At 41.3% G+C, this 20,432-nt stretch overlaps 2 protein-coding genes across 2 annotated transcripts in view; one reads left to right on the forward strand and one right to left on the reverse strand.

Moving 5' to 3' along the window:
- The window catches only part of TSPAN4 (tetraspanin 4), a 355,015-nt gene that overhangs the window by 306,367 nt on the left and 28,216 nt on the right, over nt 1-20,432 (forward strand). The window contains exon 4 of the mRNA XM_033928280.1: nt 15,372-15,473. Within this exon, the coding sequence (XP_033784171.1) occupies nt 15,372-15,473 (102 nt within the window). The remainder of the gene's footprint in view (nt 1-15,371; nt 15,474-20,432) is intronic.
- The window catches only part of LOC117352133, a 1,164,809-nt gene that overhangs the window by 86,470 nt on the left and 1,057,907 nt on the right, over nt 1-20,432 (reverse strand). The gene's annotated exons all lie outside the window — the stretch shown is intronic.

Raw genomic sequence — 20,432 nt, forward strand, 5'->3', positions numbered from 1 at the left:
AAGAGCACTCAGTCACTCAGACAGCCATTGGCGAATCTGTCTTGTAAGCAGAGAGAAAAGATCTGTGAAAATCTGTCACTTTCGGGCTCCACAGAAAAGGAGCACATGCTGCTACTTCTCATTTCCAAAATAAAAGAGAGTCTTGCTATTTAGTGTGATTGAAAAGGCTCTTCTGGTCACACCATAGTAAAAGGACCTTGGCCAGGTTCGTATTGGGTGCTATAATCAGTCATCCGCTTAAATGCCACCAAATGTTATGTTATATTTAGTTATTTGTTCCTTTTTATAGCCCTCCCTCCCCAGAAGCCCAGAACGGGTTACAAGGATACATACACAAAGTTTTCAGGAACAGACTCCAAACACAAAGCTAGAGAATCAAGAACTTGCAACTTCTAGAGAATGGGACTTATATCCTGTCCAATTCCCACAGAGGTTCAAGGTAAGTCACAACAAAGATTAGTCAACAAATTTTACAATAGTCATAAAAACTATCATAGGTTAACATATTTTGCAAATATTACAAAAGCACAAATAATCCTCAATCAATGAATTCTATGACTGGTTAGCCCTGAACAAGCAATTTAACTGACCCATTTCTGGCTACTTAAATCACCGACTACTGACTCTCTGCGTTTGTACCTGAAAGAATGGAGAGGCACAAATTTGAACCTAGAGTCCCTGATTTTTAGCTCGTTGCACTAACCATTAGGCTGCTCCTCTACAACTAATTCTCATTTCTATAGCGCTAAAAGGCGTACACAGCTACTGCTTGGGCCAAAATCACCACACAGGTAGAGCAGATGGTGGAGTTTAGAAGATGCCTTTGGCATTTCTTCTTCTCCTCTGTCCTCAGCCGCACGTCCAGCAGCAGCAGTTACCCTCAAAGAAGCAGAGTGAGAGTGACATGCTGCATCGTTTGCAAATTCCATTTCACAAGCCCTCAGCCTCTTCCCCAGTGAGATAGCAAGCCTGCAGCCCTGAAGTACATTGAAGCAAGTCACTTTTGAGGAAATGGGATGGTATGCGGCAGCACTGTTCTGGGGAAAGCAGCAGGCGTAAGAATATAAGAAAAGAAATGCTGAGGCACATCAGAGTCCATCAAGCCCAGCATTCTGGCTGACAATTACTCATAGATCTCAGCTTATATCCAGAGATAAGCAATGACTCTCCCAAGTCCATTTTATGGGGGTCTTCTGGGAACTATTCCAAATTTCTTTTGAGTCCTTTTATCTTAGCCACCTTGATCACACCTTTGGTAACAGATTACTGTACATATTTTAATTACGTGCTGTGTGAAAAAAAAAAATTCTTTATTGACTTTAGTCTGCTGGTCACTAGTTTCATGGCATGTTTCCTTTTTTTTAAAGTTGTTTGAAGTTTAAACAGTCATTCAGTAGTTCCACCCCACTCATTGTTTGAAAAACTTCTATCCTACTTCCTATTAGTTATCTTTTCTTCAAGCTAAGGAGTCTTAACCTATAGGGACATAGCTACCATTGAGCGAGCTTGGCAAAACGCCTAGGGTTGCCCGCTGGTTGCTATGGACCAAAGTGCTCTCCTGTCACACATCATCTCCCTCCTCTCTTCCTCAATGGTCTGGCATCTCTCCTTCTCTTTTGCCCCCTTCCCCAATGAAGATAGGCTACCTTTGCCTTGCCTTGGGGCCAACATCTATCCCTCCCTCCCCTCTACCCTGGGTCCAACATCTTACCTTCTCTTTCTTTCCTCCTTCCTCACATATAACATCTATCCCTCTCTGTTCTCTTCTTCCCTACTGCCACCTAGTCCAAAGTCTCTGCATCTCTCTTCTTTCCCATACCATACCTCACCCCAACCACCTGTTCAACATCTCTCTCCCCTCCATTCTGGGTTTAGACTACTCATCTCTTATGACATTGAAACCACTTCTGTAATTGCAGTGTATTAACATAGTAACAGATAGTGGGCAGATAAAGACCTGAACGGTCCATCCAGTGTGCCCATAAGTTATATTCATTAAAAAAATACATGATTAGATTAACTGGCTCTTGTTTGATATTTCTGGGCCGTAGACTGTAAAGTCTGGTATTGTCCTAGGTTTCAAATGCTGAAGTTGCGTCCAAGCTCACTCCAGCCTATCCAACCATCCCGTTGTTTGCAGGACATCTACCGTAAAGCCTGGCCAGTAACATCCTCCTGTTCCATATTAGTGGAGTTCATGTTGATGCCTACCCCAGCACACCCTACACCGAATCACCATTTATGGAACACAGACCGTGCAGGTCTGTCCAATACCGGCCTTAGTTCTTTACTTTACATCCTTCATTTTCTAATTAGAGATCCTCTATTTTTATCCCACGCTTTTTTGAATTCCATCACCGTTTTCCTCTCCAACACTTCCCTCGAGAGGGCATTCCAGGCATCTACCACCCTCTCCGTGAAGAAGAATTTCCTAACATTGCTCCTAAGTCTTTCACCCTGTAACCTCAAATTATGCTCTCTAGTTTTACCATTTTTTCTTTTTTGGAAAAGATTTGGTTATATATTAATGCCTTTCAAGTATTTAAACATCTGTATCATATCTCCCCTGTCCCTCCTCTCCTACAGAGTATACATATTTAGGTCTTCCAGTCTGTTCTCATACTTCTTTTGGTTCAAACCACTTACCATTTTCAACGCCTTACTCTGGACCGCTTCAAGTCTTTTTATATCCTTCGCCAGATACGGCCTCCAAAATTGAACACAATACTCCAAGTGCGGCCTCTCCAACGACCTATACAGGGACATCTACACTTTTCTTCTTCTGCTGGTTATTCCTCTTTCTATAAAGCCTAGCATCCTTCTGGCTGCAACCACCGCCTTATCACACGGTTTAGATGCCTTTAGATCCTCAGAAACAATCACCCCAAGTCCCTCTCTCCATCTGTGCTTATCAGCCTCTCACCTCCCAGCACATATGGTTCCCTCGGATTTCTACACTCCCCCCCATTCATCACTCTGCACTTCTTCGCATTGAATTTTATTTGCCAGATGCTAGACCATTCTTCTAACTTTTGCAGATCCTTTTTCATGTTTTCCACTCCCTCCGAGGTGTCTACTCTGTTACAAATCTTAGTATCATCCGCAGAAAGATAAAGACAGGTACAGCTTAAACGATGATTATAGACAACAGAGCTTTACGTAGGATAGAACCTACATATCTGGGCACATGTCAAGATCTTTACAATGAGTTTTCCTCGCTGTTCCATCATTTCCTAGAATTCATATTAAGATCACCAGGCCAAAGATCTTTAGTTGTGTGTGCTCTGGAATGTGCTACCCCTGGAAGTTAAATTGGAGTTAAGCTTCCTTGCATTCTAGATGACTGTAAAAGCCTAGCTAAGTATTCAAATGTTTAGCTAAGTTTAGACGGCTCTGCTGGCTCATTTACTATTTGATAGAGAATGACAAGGGTTTGAGAATACATGCAGAATGTAATTTTTTCTCTGTGACTATGTCTGAAGGGCCAAAGCCCTGTAACCTATCTCCTATCTTACATTACAAAGATAGGGATTAGGGTACAGGGCTGTATCCCTTTGAGTTAACTATATCTATGGCCTTGCTGTCTTGCGCCAGAAGACGTATGAGGAGAGACTGGAAGCCCTGAATATGTATACCCTAGAGGAAAGGAGGGACAGAGGAGATATGATTCAGACGTTCAAATACTTGAAGGGTATTAACGTAGAACAAAATCTTTTCCAGAGAAAGGAAAATGGTAAAAACAGAGGACATAATTTGAGGTTGAGGGGTGGTAGATTCAAGAGCAATGTTAGGAAATTCTACTTTATGGAGAGGGTGGTGAATGTCTGGAATACGCTCCTGAGAGAGGTGGTGGAGAGGAAAACGGTGACTGAGTTCAAAGAAGCTTGGGATGAACATAAAGGATCTAGAATCAGAAAATAATATTAAATATTGAACTAACGCCAGTACTGGGCAGACTTGCAAGGTCTGTGTCTGTATATGGCCGTTTGGGGAGGATGTGCTGGAGAGGACTTCAGTGGCTGGGAGGGTTTAGATGGGCTGGAGAAGTTTTAACGGAGATTTCTGCAGTTGGAACCCAAGCACAATACCGGATAGAGCTTTGGATTCTTGCCCAGAAATAGATAAGAAGAAAAAATTTAAATTGACTCAGGATGGGCAGACTGGATGGACCACTTGGGTCTTCATTTGCCGTCAACTACTATGTTACTATGTTCTAATTGTAAATGATTTTTAAGTTTGATCTTCTCATGGATAAGCAGTCTATCAAGTACAGCAAATAAATACATAATTAAATAAAATGAAAACCACATATACTGTATATCAAGTCCAAGCGATAAAAGTTTCAAATACATATTTATCTTAGACTAGAGGTTCTTGAGACACACCAAGCCAGTCTGGTTTTGAAAATACCCATAATGAATATGGATGCATTTGTGTGCACTACCTCCATTGTATGCATATTTATCTCATGCATATTTATTGTGAGTATCCTGATAACATAACTAGCTAACGTGTCCTGAGGACTGATTTGAAAACCCATGTTTCAGACACTTGTAAGAGTTATTGAAAACTATCACAGGAAAATCCATGGCAAGCTAATGCAGGCCCAACATAACTAAGCATCAAGAAAAGAAAAGACATTAGCTGATTTTAATTACGCTGTCACAAGGGATGAGTTCTGTCAAAGCCTACAAACATCCTGAAAATGTACTACGGATAGAAATAAAATCACTAATGTAATGTAATAACTTCTTGAGTCCAAGAAGTTCTAAAAAAAGCAGTAGGACTTGCTCAACACAAGTACTACTTGGATCATTAGCAGTAAATCCACATACCTTAGCTTAAGAGTGAGGTTTTATTAGTCATGGAGAAAATGCCCCAAGAGAACCTGGCATGAAAGCATCTCAAAACATGCATTTAAAAAATGGGAAAGTTGACACATGTAAGTAAGCTTACTTCAAAGAAAGCTAAGCTAGACATCTAGCTGCTAGAAGATGTCCTGATAGAGCAGTGCAAGACCGTCCCAAGCCAGAAACACACTCCACGTGATACCCTCTTAGAGCTCCTATCCTGCTCGCTACATTGCATTGCGTTACAGTCAAGCAGGGAAGGTAATGGACAGGACACAATTTTGGAACCCCTGTCTCCCTTGTGCCCTGTACGACCACACTGCCTGCGCATAGCTCGCTACAGCCCTGGAGCACTGCAATGCTGTGTCTGCCACATGAGTTCAAGTCTCATATCTGACTCCTGCTTATAGGGCTAGCATGCACTGGGAATGCTGCAGAGGCAGAAACTTATAATAAACAGGGGAGAAGGCACCTTATCAATTGTGTAATAGTGATAAGGGATGTGAAATGTGCTAGATGGAAGCAATTTGCCTGGAGTGTGGTAGCACAGCCCGCATCGAGTCTATGAAAATGCAAGATGTGCCTTCATCAAAAGGGCATGGTTTAGATTTTGGAATTAGACATTTAGGATTTTTTAATAGAATAAGTACATCATAAAGATAGAAAGAAAAGACTTGAAAATTCCAAGTAATACAAATCACAAATTATATAAATTTGCATAAAGCCCACATTACGGAGAAGTCTGGGGGGAAAAAAGAAAAAGAAACCCCTAATAAACAGAAGCAATCATGCAGGCAATTGGAGTATAAGTATATTATACCTCTTTAAATCAATAAGCATTCCACAATTCTACTACATCTTTAGTTGACATTTTCCAAATGGGTTGGATCTACGAAAATATATAAATTATCCCTAAATGTTACTAGGCACTTTCAGGGAAATTTCAGGAAAAATGCCCAACCAAAACCTTAATCTTAAGCTGTAGGAAGGTTCTCCATGTTAACAGAGTTGAACTAGACACATTAGGAAAAATCTGAACAAGTTGTCCATAAAATAGGTATGTCCTTGGAAAATTATTTAAGGATTAGCATTTTCTGATCTATTGAGGAAAAGGATACCAACAATGTTGGCTGTTTATCAATAGCCATATCAGAAGACTCCAAAAACTTTGTAATATCTAAACTATACAGTGAATTTAAGTTATCATAGCTTGATAGGAACATAAAAATAGCCTTACTGGGTCAGACCAATGGTCCATCTAGCCCAGAATAAACGGAGACAGCCCAACCTACTGGAACAGCCGACTAATTCAATCCACCTCAACCAGACACAGGAGAACCCACACACTATTCACACACCCGCCAACCAAATATGTCAAATGAAGAAAACTGTATGACAACCTACTGGCCACCAGAGAGCAGCGAAACTGGACATAAAACTCACCAATCTGCTGATCTTGACCACAGATTACAAAACCTTTAAAAAAGAAACAAAAACCCTACTCTTCAAAAAATACATAAAACCAATACAACACAACCAGATCTGTCCCAAGCTTCACCTGCAATACTATATGCTCCTTAGCAAATTAGAAAATGTTCAAACTAATCCTATGTATTTCTTAATATCATGACAATTCTTAATGTAATCTGCCTTGAACCACAAGGTAATGGCAGAATAGAAATCATTAATGTAATGTAATGTAATCTTCATGGTGACCAATCCAGATCACAAGTACCTGGCAAAAACCCCTCTTGATTTTCTAATCTTACAGCTCTGGGTATATAATAAAGGGAATTTACTTCCACCTTATCATAAGAGAGTTGTAACATATATACATCTTTTTTTTTTTTTTTATATAATTTGTTTATTGAAAAGATTTTCAAAATACACTACAAATGCACAGAGGTACAGCAAATATAAATCCCAAAATTCACAAAGTCACCCTTGTCCCAACCCTCCAAACCCAAAACCAAAGTAAAATTTTTGTACATAAATTTGTACCATAACTCTTCAGTACAATGCAGAAAATCACATACATCAAAATCAACCCCCCCCCCATCCCACCCCAAAATCAAAATCATAATTTATCCAAAAGATATACATAAGGGTTACAAAGAATAAAAACAAAAGTATAGCTAACCCTAGGTCATGAGGGATTTTCACACCACCGAATATAGGGATTCCAAACCTTGAAAAAGGGAGTAAGACAATTCTTTGTCAATGCCGTCAATTTGGACATACGAAAAATAAAGTCCACTTTTCGTAATAAATGAGTCCGCCCTGGAGGATAAGATTGCTTCCAATAAGCCGCCAATAAAAGTCGAGCAGCAGTAAAAATAAAACAAACCAATTTATGGGCATTGGCAGTCAATGGAACCAAGGGAAGATGCAAAAGAGCACTGCCCATAGTTCGAGTAAGCGTAATACTGAAAATATCTGATAATAGCTCAAAAACCATATCCCAATATGGTATCACCCTCGGACAGTCCCACCAAATGTGAAGGAAGGTACCCAACTGACCACAACGTCTCCACATAAATTGGATACTTGTGAATACATGAGATGTAGGCGCTGGGGTGTGAGGTACCATTGATAAAGCATCTTGTATCCATTTTCCACCAAAGAACTAGCAATTGATACTCGGAGCAGGCGACTGAACACCCGCTCCCAGTTAACAGTCGGCGGCACTGGGTGCAAGAGTCCTTTCCAAAGAGAGAGATATTTAATCTGGGGAGCCTGTTGTTGAATAAGGGCTTTATAAAATCTAGTAATACACCCCTTACCACTACTACCCATAATTGCCCACTCCAGGGTGGTTTCCTCCAAACAAAGATCACTAAGAGCCCTGCGACCAATAAAATCCATCACCTGACGATATCGGAAATGATCAGTCAACGGTAAATCATAAGCTTCCCTTAGTTCTGTAAATAATAGCAATCGGCCATCTTCCACAAAGTCCCCCAAATCCATAAGACCTTGTTGGGCCCACACACGGAAGCGACGATCAAGCCTCCCAGGAGTGAAACCCCACGCCACCCACAATGGAGTGCTACGAAAATACAATCGAGAAGGGAAAAACCGAATACACGTCTGGACCCACATCACAAACGTATGGTGCAAAAAAGGGTTAGCCCCTTTAAATAATGGTCGAGCCTCTTCCACTGTTAGCCAAGGGATCACCCGACACAATTCTTCCGAACCCAAGATTTTTTCCAAACGGACCCAGCTCCTCGATCTGTCTTTACACCAAGTCAAGAAAGATTTCAATTGAGCTGCCTCATAATACCGCCGCAAGCAAGGTACCGCCATACCCCCGTGATTTCGAAATTGATGCAATACACTCCTTGGTACCCGCGGGGGTCGATATATTTAAAGATTTTCCTGTCCACCCCGCGAAAAAAAACAGCAGACAAAGGAATAGGCAAAGCTTGAAAAAGGTAAAGTATTTTTGGCAAAACTAACATCTTTACACTTTGAATGCGACCATACCAAGATAAAGAAGTATTCTCCCATCTATCCAAATCAGTCCAAATGGATTGCAAAAGTGGTGGATAATTAACTTCAAATAAAGAACAGAGCCGTGCTGGTACATTAATTCCCAAATAACGTATAAATTTAGACGCCCATTTAAAAGGATATTTAGGCTGCAAAAAATCACAATCCCTAGAGTGCACTGATAAATTTAATATCTCTGACTTATCCATATTGGTACGAAAACCTGAAACTGCACCATAACCAGACAATTCATCTATAATTCCCGGCAGGGAAACACATGGATTAATTATCGTGAAAATAACATCATCAGCAAACATCAGTAACTTAGTAGAAAGCCCTTCACACATCATTCCGTGAATAGAATGCTGGTTACGAACATGAGAAGCTAAAGGCTCCATGGCCAATGCAAAGAGTAACGGCGAAAGCGCACAGCCTTGTCTGGTTCCTCGGGCTAACTGAAAAGTTTCCGTATAACTCCCATTAATACAAAGAGCTGCTAACGGTTTTGTATAGAGAATCTGAATCCACGTAAAAAATTTTCCTCTAATACCCATAGCTGATAGAGTGCTCAACAAAAATGGCCAAGACACCCTATCAAAGGCCTTTTCGGCATCTACACTCAAAAGTAAGGCTGGTAGCTGTTCGCACTGTACAAACCAAATCAAATGAAGTAATCTACGAATATTGTCAAAAGTTTGTCTCCCTTCAATGAAACCCGCCTGGTCATCTTGTACTAAATAAGGCATATAACATTGCAACCTACGAGCCATAATTTTTGTAAAGATCTTATAGTCGGTATCTAACAGCGAAATTGGACGATACAATCCACATTGCGCAGAATCTTTTCCGGGTTTCAAAATAAGCGTTACTCCCGCTAATCTCCATGAATGAGGCAGCTCCATACCCAAATCCAAACTATTAAAAGCCTGAGTAAGGGGGCCCACAAGTAAATGCCGAAAGCATTTATAAAATCGATTTGTGAAGCCATCTAATCCCAGTGCTTTCCCATAAGCTAAAGTAGAGATCGCCCACTGAGTTTCATCTTCTAAAATAGGAGCAGATAATTGTTCAGCCTCCTCAGGTGTCAATCGAGGAAGCTGAGCCTGAGCCAAATAATCGTCAATTTGAACCTGAGATACAACAGTCTCAGGGGTATAAAGTTGTTGATAAAAGGAAAGGAAAGCACCAGCAATAGATTCTGGAGTATAGCAATCAGAATCATTAGGGGCTCGCACCTTAGTAATCATATTTCTCAATTTTTTAGCCCTCAACTTATAAGCCAACTGACGGCTCGCCCGATTGCCACATTCAAAATGCTTTTGTTGAACCGATTGTAATTGATCCGACAATTCATCTAACTGCATCACCTGAAGATCCTTGCGCACTTTATCCAATTGAGTTAACAAAGTAGCAGAAAGAGTCCGCTTATGCAGTTGTTCTAAATAATTCAATTGTTGTCGTAAAGCTTCCTGTTTTCGCTCACGTTCCCGCCGTCGATATACCCCAATAGAAATAATATGGCCACGTAAGACTGCCTTCATACCTTCCCAAAATATCAAAGGAGAAATCTCATCACAAGTGTTAAACTGAATATAATCCTTTAGGCTCTGTTCTATCCTGGACACTATTATAGAATCCGTCAATAAGCTATCACAAAGTTGCCAATACCGCCGTCCAAAAGAAGCCATATGAGGGTGCAAAACAAAATGTACCGAAGCATGATCCGACCACACCCGTTGAGCTATATGAACATCAGATACCTGGGAAAGTAAAGCCTTATCAATCCCCCAAAAATCAATACGAGAATACGAATCATGCACTGCTGAAAAATAAGTATAATCTTTGGTGGAAGGATACAAATGTCTCCAAGGATCAATCAAAGCCCAGGACGTAAAGAAAGAGTGCAATTGTTTTCTATCAGGTTTTCCATAATGTATCAACTGAGTTGAATTATCCAATTCAATATCATAGGTCAAATTAAAATCCCCTCCTACTAGCAGAGGGCCCTCTACTACTCCTCGCAACACCAGATCTAGAGACTCCAAAAGAGCTTTTTGCTCTGAATTGGGAGCATAAAGATTACATAAAGTATCTGCTGAAGCACCTGCTGAAGCTCCACTTTCAAAATTAAATAACGACCCAGCGGGTCACGGATCACTTGTTTAACTTGTGGATCAAGATGCTTAGCAAATAAAATCCCTACACCATGTTTTTTAGACCCCTCCTCATTTGAAGCAAAATAGATATGGGGATAACGAGGATGTTTCAATAGCGACTCATATTGAGGTTTTAGATGAGTCTCTTGAAAGAAACCCACTCCAGCCTTCAACCTATCAGCCTCTTTAAAAAGCAATTGCCTCTTTCGGGGTACATTCAAACCTCGTACATTTAAAGTAAAAAAACAAATACCGTCAGGAGCCATTCAGTCCAACATACCCGCACTCAACCATACTCCCAGCAAATATCTCATCACAACCCAACATAACAAACCCCGCATTAATATACAACAATAAAGAAAGAAAAACCCAATCCCCATTCCTCCCCCCAACCCCCCTTCCCTCCAACCCTTAACAAACCAAAGGCCCTCAACATTTTGGGCTAGAAGAGAAAGTAACATCCCAACAAACCCCAAATCACGCTAGTCATACAATAGTTGGTACAAGAAAATGCCATACATTCTAAAAGCAATTAAAAGAAATCAGCCAAACCATTAGAAAATACTCCAAGTTTTTCAGCTAGTAAACAAACCAGCACAGAAATTCAGGTAATTCCAGAAACTGAACCCTGCTCCGGACCAGATCGCCGCTGTAGCCGCTTGCTATTAGTAGGAATCCGCTTCCAGCGTTGCGATGAAGCACCAGTTCCAGATGACGTAGCCGGCTCTTCCAGAGGCAAATAAAGTTGAGCTTCTCGTAATAGTACAACAGCTTCCTCCACCAGTGTAACTCTATGCTGTTGTGAAGCTATTTGAAAAGTGAGGCCAAAAGGAAATAGCCATCTATAGCTAATGGCATGAGATTGTAAACAGCGCGTAACCTCCCGAAATTCCCGACGCTTCGGGAGAGTAATCGCTGACAGATCCGCAAACAATTCCACTTTAGAATTTTCCCAAGTTATATGTCCCACTTTTCGAGCGGCTTGAAGGACTTGGGCTTTAACCGGGTAGCGAGAGAAACAAGCTACCACATCCCGGGGCCGATCACCCACCCGAGGACCCAAAGCTCGATGGACCCTCTCAAAATCCATCGCTGGTATGAGAGCCCCTGGGTCAGCTGCTTGAAGAAAGCGTGTACAAATGTCTGACAAATGAGCCTGCAAATCTGAAGCAGCTAGCGATTCAGGAACTCATCGAGCCCGCACATTACTCCGTCAGCTTCGATTCTCTCCATCTTCCAAACGAAGTTGAAAATCTTCCTGTTTGCGTTCAAGATGAGCACAACGCGTTTGTAGGGCCACAAGATCCGTATCGTGATCAATTACTCGTTCTTCGAACTCATGCAATCGAGTCCCCATATCCTGGACTGATTGCCCAATCTTAGCCACCTCTGATTGCAGTGAGCTTTGAATGGAAAGCATTGTAGATTTTAAGTCAGCCATCCAGGAGCGCATTTCCCCACATGTGGCCGGGCGAGCATCAGACACCAGAGCAGATGACTCCGCACTCACCAGAGCTACACCCTGATCACATTGCGATTCGCCACCCGCACAGGCCTCAGAAATGTCCGACGGCTGATAAGCATAAGTCTTCAAATCGGCACGTCCCTTTTTTGTTGCCTTCTGCACCTTGCTAGTTTTCCACGCAGTAATATCAATAGGGTGCAAAATATTAGCCTCTCACTGCAAAAATAAAGCTATATTTCTAGCGCGATTCGGAGGAGCAACGATGTTAAGCTACCATCGCTCCCGATGACGTCACTTCCTTCGTCAACATATATACATCTTAAATAATTTAGAAGACAATAAGTTACTGGAAAATTCAAAACTCTCAAATTATTGATTTAGCAACATTTTCCAAGTTCTCCATCTGCGCATGTATCATGAGACTAACTGTTGACGCTGATTGACAAGTAGACATCTGTGTTTCCAGTTTCTCTACTCCCTCTTGTACATTTTGTATTCTTTTATCTTGCTCCACAAATACTTCAGTTGTCTCTGTTGTAAATTTACTATATAATAACAGTCTTGAAGAATTTTATCCATTTTAAAGATAGCTTCATAAATATCTTTAAGAGAAACATCCTATTTAGAGACAACTATAGAATCAGAAAGCAAATTATATACAAACTAGTCTTTAAGCCCGTTACATTAACGGGTGCTAGAATATATGTCTGTCTGTCTTTATTTCTGTCTCTCTCCCTACCCCTGTCTTTTTATTTTTGTTTCTCTCCCTCCCACTGTTTTTCTTTCTGTCTGTCTTTCTCCCTGCCCCTGTGTATTTCTTCCTTTCTTTCTGTCTCCCTCCCGCTGTCTATCCTTCTTTCTTTCTCCCTCCCTCCCGCTGTCTGTCTTTCTTTATATCTGTCTCTCTCCCTGCCCCCTATGCAGCTGCAGCATTCTCTCTCCCTCCATTTCCCTGTGCAGTTTGGGAGTTGGTTTTTTTTTCCCAAGATGGTGCCTGGTTAGGTTTTAGGTTGTGGTGCCTCCTACCTTTTTTTTTTTTTTTGGTATGCCGTTCTTGCATCCTTATGATCTTTTTTTTGCTATCTTGGTTTGTTTTGTTCTCTTTTTGACTTGGTCCAATTGAGTAATCAATCATTTTTTTTCATTTCTGGCTGGATCACTTTTGCCTTGCTATTAATGGTCAAGTTATTCCATTTTACTCACCTTCTGTGGTGGTTTCTGTCTCTGTCTGGCAGTATGGATGAGCATTGTACGATATTTGGCAGGCAGTACAATGTGGTTGGGAGTTTCTTCTGATTTCCAACGCTTCTCTCCTGCTGCTGCTGCTGCTGGTGGATGCTCATCAGATGATTGAAATCGGACACTTCCCTTCATGCTGGGGTGGAGTTTGTTTCGGCAGCAGATCGTTGGCCTGGCTCATGTATCAGGGGATCAGGTGCTGCAGTGGAGGCACGCTGGCCTGCTCCGGTGTCGGTCGGCCGGTGCAATTGCTGATGGAGAGTCTTCTGCTCATCCCTGAATCCTTGATCTGGCAGCAGTAGCGGACAGATCGGTGTGGAGCCTAGGCTTTTTTTAATTTTGAAGTTGCCATGGCGGCTATCCTCAGTCGCAGCGGCGCGAGGTGGAGAGTAGGGGGGCCCAATGCCTTGCGCGCTTTCGCCGATCCCGCTGGCTTCTTAGCCTTTTCGGCATCTGCCCTCCGCTGACAGCCCTCCTCCCGGCAGCCGTCACTCCGCGCGTCCTGGTGACGTAGTAAGCGTGCATGCGCACTCTTGCCGGCACAGCGCGACAGAAGAGGGATCAGGGAAGCACGCGGTGAGAGTGTGCATGCACGCTTAGCGTTTTATTATTATAGATGTAACAGAAGTAGATACCTTAACCTCAGTGGAAACCACTTCTTTATGAACCTTTGTTAAAGAAAGACTTCCCAAAGTAGAATCGGAGCCTCCCAAGCTACTGCACACTTATCCAAAGCAGCTGACAGCACCTCCCTTAAAGATGGTTGTGAGGGTGGGGTACATCTCTCAGAGGAAAGCGAAGCCTCGGAGGGAGATAATACACTCAGTATCGGAGATGACTGAGAAATAACCGCCAGATTCAAGTGTGCATCCATAGGTCCCTGCACTACCATAAGCAGATGACGTTTAAGTTGAGCAAGTATAAAGTGAGACATGTGGAAAGAGGAACCCGGACTATAGCTATGTGATGTTCTATGTTAGGAGTCACTGCCCAGGAAAAGGATCTAGGTGTCATTGTTCAGGATACATTGAAACCCTGAGCTCAACGTACAGCAGTGGCTAAGAAAGCAAATAGAATGCTAGGAAAGGAATAGAAAACAAAGATGAAAATGTTATAATGCCTCTATGGTACGGCTGCACCTCAAATACTATATGCAATTCTGATTGCATTATCTCAAAAAATATATAACGGAATTAGAAAAGGTACTGTATAGAGAAGAGTGATGAAAATAATAAAAGAAATGAAACAATTTCCCTATGAGGAAAGGCTAAAGTGGCTAGGGCTCTTCAGCTTGGAGATGAGATGACTCAGGGGTGATACGATAGAGTTCTATAAAATACTGAGAGGAATAGAAATGGTAGATGTGAATCACTTGTTTACTCTTTCCAAAAATACTAGGACTAGGGGGCATGCGATGAAGCTACTAAGTAGTAGATTTAAAACAAACCGGAGAAAATATTTCTTTACCCAACATTTAATTAAACTCTGTAATTCATTGCCGGAGAATGTAGTGAAAGTGGTTAGCTTAACAGGATTTTAAAAAGGTTTGGATAATTTCCTAAAAGAGAAGTCCATAGGCCATTATTGAGATGGCTTGGGGAAATCTACTGCTTATTCCTGAGATAAAGTCTGTTTTACTACATGGGATCTAGTTAGGTACTTGGGACCTGAGTTGGTCAGTGTTGGAAAGAGGATACTGGGCTTGATGGACCTTCGGTCTCTCCCAGTACGGCAAGTCTTATGTTTTTTTTTGTTTTTAACTGATAACTTTTTCCCTCCTCCTTTGCCTTTGTGTTTTTTAAACTATTTGTTTATGGGAGAATCACATGAAATGGGCTACAGCTCAACTTGTCATGGACAAAGTGTCTTCATCAGGAGTTGTTATGAAGTCTCTCAAAGGCATGAGGTTTACAAACAGTAGGCAGTAATCCACAAACTGAGCGATTCACCACAGCAACAGGATGCAAAAGTCACTTCCAAATGTGCACATGCCTTTGAGATTTTCATGTGATTTTCCAATAAAGATTGTGTGTTCCTAAGGAAGGTCTATCCTTTCATCCTCACTTTTTTCTGCTTGTACAGTAGAAACAGAGGAACATTACATCTAGGCAGGAATATTAGTGCTATTTTATCTTTCATATATGTTTTTTTTTTCTTTATTCTCAGATCGATTCGTATGCTCGACAAGACCTGAAGAGAGGCCTTTATTTGTATGGCACAGAGGGAAACGTGGGTCTAACTAATGCATGGAGCATTATTCAAACAGATGTAAGACTAAAAGATTACTTTGCGTTTTCTGTGATTGAAAATGAGGCAAACTACATTATCATCTATCAGTAGAACATAAAGGGGCTGAAGAATTCAAACAGCACAATTAATTCCACATGATCACATGACTGGGAGACTCATAAATGTGTACATTCAACCTCCATAAAGCGTAAGCAGTCTCTTTAGACTTCAGTATTAGTAGATGAACAATACTGAATACACATTGCTGAATTATAACATAATAGAAAGAACAATAGTGTCCTGGAAGGTTTAGGGAATAACTCTTTAACTGAGGGGGAAGTTATCAACCTGAGCTATCATTAAGATGGGTTATTTTATTGCCAACCCCTGTTATTAGCTAGGCTTCACTGCATAAAATGGGACCAGTGCTAAAAGAGGAAAATAACCCATCTTCAAAGTAGCCTAAGGGATCATTTCTCTCTTGACAGTAAATTTGTCTAGCATTGAGTCATCTGTTATAGTACAGTAGATTAAGTAAGCTGTTTACTCATCTCACAAGATACTAGGTAGGAATAGGCTGCCATTTGCAATGATGTGGCCCGGATTCTGTATAGGATGCCCGTCCTGGATCTCCCTGCTGCGATTAGTATAGCGGCCGCGGCTACAGCTGCCAGTCTCCCCTCTCCCCCCCAACAATCGCGGCAGGAGGGTGCCCAACCCCTCCTGCCGGACCCCCCCATCAAAACGCCCCAACCCCTTACCCAGACCTCCCCCAACGAAACCCCCCACCCTGGAATCCCCCCTTGGGCTTAACCACAAGTTGGCCAGACAGGTCCTCGCATCGTCTGGCCAGCAGGCCCGCCTCTGTCCAAATGAGGCAGGCCTGCCCCTCCCCTGCCCAACCCACAGGATCCTAGGGCCTGATTTGCCCAAGCACCTAAGTGACAGGAAGCTGCTTCTCCTGTCACTACTGTCAGAGTGTGCGCATGAGCGGGGATCGCTCTCTAGTGATCCTGGCCGTGGGTAGGGGGCGTGTTAATGATTGTCCCCATTTGCAGCAGGCCTTTAGTGAATTTGTCGGCTGGCATGCACACAGTTTGGAGGTTTAGTGAATTTGGGCCCTAGTTCAAAGCGCATAGTTAAAAGTGGTTGTGGTTAGGGGCAGATTATGGCATCTTTTTGAGTTAGGAGCTATTGGGCGCCTATCTTTAGGCCAAGAAAACTCTGGCATAAATACGGTGTGCCTGAATGTTAGAGCTCAGAGCTAGTGCTGCACTATTTGGTGCTGATTTTTTAGGTAACATATTGGGCTCTCATCATTTATTTAAATCTCATTTTATTTTTAAGCTTTTATAGGATTTAACCTCTGAACAAATTGCTCAATTGATTCATATTCTGTTTGGATCAAGAGCTAATAGATCAATGGACAGCGTAGGGTTAGACTTTCAATTGTTTAAAGAGATTTGTTTTAAAAAATATTAGAAAGCTTTTTCTTATCAATCAGTTCCTTTTTTAAATAACTTGTCATTAGCTACTAAACAACTCTTCTTATAGTTCTTTTTGCAAGAGCTCATTTGGATTCAGTTCTGTGTATTGTATATTTTGCTGTTTACTATTTTTTGTCTTTTTAAATTAAAATTAGCTATACGCTGTTTCGGATCCATTTGTAGGAATTATGCAGGTACAAATGGATTAGACTTTCTTCCTTCTGATTGGCTGCACTTTAGACTGCAGAAACTGTACTCCATATAATTCAGTACTTCTAATATTGAAACTGAAGTTATAACGCCCACTATGAAAATTTATTTCACATATCTTACTGGTCTGAGGTGAATTTTGTAAGCCTCATCTGTTCTCTAAGCAAATATGATCTTATATCCTCTCTATACTAACTTTGTGCTAGCACAAACTTACAACTTGACCAGAAAGAAAAGCTACCCCAGGCTGCATTTCAGCTCTTTCACCAACTGCATACATGTCAACATTCTACTGTGATTCTGTTTTATCTCCTGTCCCAGGTGCCTCGTGTCAGAAAGCAGAACCTGTTCCATTCCAAAGCAGAAGTTGTAGTCTTAAGTGCTGGGAATGTGAATTGGCATGCGCTCATTCTCCACGACAGCACCTCCTCCTCTTGGGTAGGGTTCATTATCAAACAAAAAGCCCACGCAAGATGAGGAATGGCTGCTGTGCGGCCTGTAATCATTCTCTGCCTGACTAAAGCAACTACTTTAGACAGGAGCACCTGACCAAGCAATGCCTCTTCAGCAGACATAAGGTCAAAGACAGATTGCTGCTGGTGAGGAAGATGGCAGGAGGATTGATGGCAACTATATTACGGTTTAAGGTTCTGTTGCTATTGGCCTTCTTTAGTATAAACTGACCAGCTTGGCAGCACAGCCTTTCTGTGTCTAAGATCTAATCCACACCTGGTAACAGTACAGCATTCACTTAGTAATGAGGCATTCATTTCAGGGTAAGAAAGAACATATTACATAACATATGCCATAGGGCACTTTTTACATAAAGCTGTGGTAGCATTGCTGCCACGGTAAATGCACTGAAGCCCATAGAAATTGAATGGCTTTGTAAAAGGGGCCCTTAAAGCATAACAATGCAACATATAGAATATAATCAGAGAAATGTATGAATAGATTCTGCAGCAAGAATTTGCAAATTCTGCTACAAATGTTTTTCCAAAATTCACAGCAATTAACTGTCATATTTTCATAGATTTGCATATTAAAAGGTTTAATTTGTATTTTAATTTTATAATTTTATTTTTTAATTTGTATTTTAATTTTATAAATAAGCAAAAAAATAATATCAGAAAACAATTATTTATAACAACTTAGAAAATATCCAAGAAATATTTATTGTTAGGAAAACCTAACTGACAAATTAAAAAACTAAACTAAACAAAAAACAACATGATGCATCAAAGGAAAAATCAATGCAAACATTCTTCAATGCATATTCAGTCCACAAAATAAGAAGTAGACCCATATGTTAAAAATAAGAAAAAAGCAAAAATGAACAAAGAATTAATAGAAGTGTATGAGGGGGGGTCGCTGAAAAGTTCTCAGTCCAATCAAGCCATGAAACCTACAAGTTATTCCACACTTCTCTTGACACTTTTCGTTTCATTTCATATCCCCCCCTTTCTCTCCTCCCTTCTACACATAAGTTCATGTAATCCTTTTTCTTCTTCTTTACCCACTATTTTAAGTTCTTGTAAACCGTGTCGAGCTCCATACTCATGAAGATGATGCGGTATATAAACTTAAGGTTTAGATTAGATTAGATATCATTGAAATGAAAAGTGTGGACTAACTTGTAAGTTCCATGGCTCCACATCATTCTCTTCTTGGTTGGGCTGAGAACTTTTCAGTGGCGCTTCATAGAGATAGCTTGTGCAGCAGTATTAGAACCTTGAGAATTCTATTAGGTGATTAAATTTGCGGCCGATACGAAGTTATACAGAGTAGTGAAGACACAGGGGGATTGCGAAGATCTGCAAAGTGAAATAATCAAGCTCAAGAAATGGGCATCAACATGGCAGATGAGGTTCAACGTGGATAAGTGTAAAGTGATGCATGTCGGTAATAAAAATCTCATGCACGAATACAGGATGTCCGGGGCGGTACTTGGAGAGACTTGGGAGTTCTGATCAACAAGTCCATGAAGCCATCTGTACAATGTGCTGTGGCGGTGAAAAGGGCAGCCAGAATGCTAGGAATGATCAAGAAGGGGATCACAAACAGATCAGAGAAGGTTATCATGCCGCTGTACTGGGCCATGGTACACCCTCACCTGGAGTACTGCGTCTAGCACTGGTCGCCATACATGAAGAAGGACACTGTACTACTCAAAAGGGTCCAGAGAAGAGCAACTAAAATGGTTAAGGGGATGGAGGAGTTGCCGTACAGTGAGAGACTAGAGAAGCTGGGCCCCTTCTCCCTTGAAAAGAGGAGACTGCGAGGGGACATGATCGAAACATTCAAAATACTGAAGGGAATAGACTTAGTAGAGACAGGTTGTTCATCCTCTCCAAGGTGGGGAGAACGAGAGGACACTCTCTAAAGTTGAAAGGGAATAGATTCCGTACAAACGTAAGGAAATTCTTCTTCACCCAGAGAGTGGTAGAAAACTGGAACGCTCGTCTGGAGGCTGTTATAGGGGAAAACACCATCCAGGGTTTCAAGACAAAGTTGGACAAGTTCATGCTAAACTGGTGAGACTGGACTCATTTGGAGCACTGGTCTTGACCTAGGGGCCACCACGTGAGCAGACTGCTGGGCAGGATGGACCACTGGTCTGAACCAGCAGCGGCAAATCTTATGTTCTTATGTACTAATCCATTAACCCTCAGAACAGGGACTGTGGGAGGATTCAGTCTTTGGAAGAAAAACAAGGCTTGTATAAATAACCATTTTTGCTGAGGTCTTTTTCTGCCATTAAAATAAATAAAAAAATGTTTAAAATGTTATTTAAGATAGTAACAATAAGTTGCCGAGTTCTTTTGAGTCTATTGTTGTTCCACTTTATACTTGTACAGTGATATAGTTTTGTGTATCCTACCCACTTTTTTATGATTTACAGTAGATATAGCTTTATGGGATAGCTTTCAATGTATAGCTTAGGGGCTATATGTTTGCGGCTGATAAGGCTGCTGATTTACTGAAGACTTCCACTGAGTTCAACACGCCTATTGAAAATAGTCCCAGCACTGGTTGGGATTCTTTCCACTGTGCAGCACTGTAAAAAAGAACACATTCCGAGCGGCATGTGGATTAATAAAGCCTCCCAGATACAGAGTTTGTGAACAAATGAAATATGATTCTCAACAAGTGCTTTTTGGATTTGATGTTGTTGATTATTGAAAAGAGCACTTCTGTGACTGAGATTGAAAATGCTAAATTAGATCAGGAACTGACTGGATCGAAGGAATTGACACCGGCTACGGATTTTGATGATCAACAATCAAAATTTAATGATGCA

Source organism: Geotrypetes seraphini, chromosome 19 (genome assembly GCF_902459505.1).
Source record: "Geotrypetes seraphini chromosome 19, aGeoSer1.1, whole genome shotgun sequence".
Taxonomy (NCBI): Eukaryota; Metazoa; Chordata; class Amphibia; order Gymnophiona; family Dermophiidae; genus Geotrypetes; species Geotrypetes seraphini.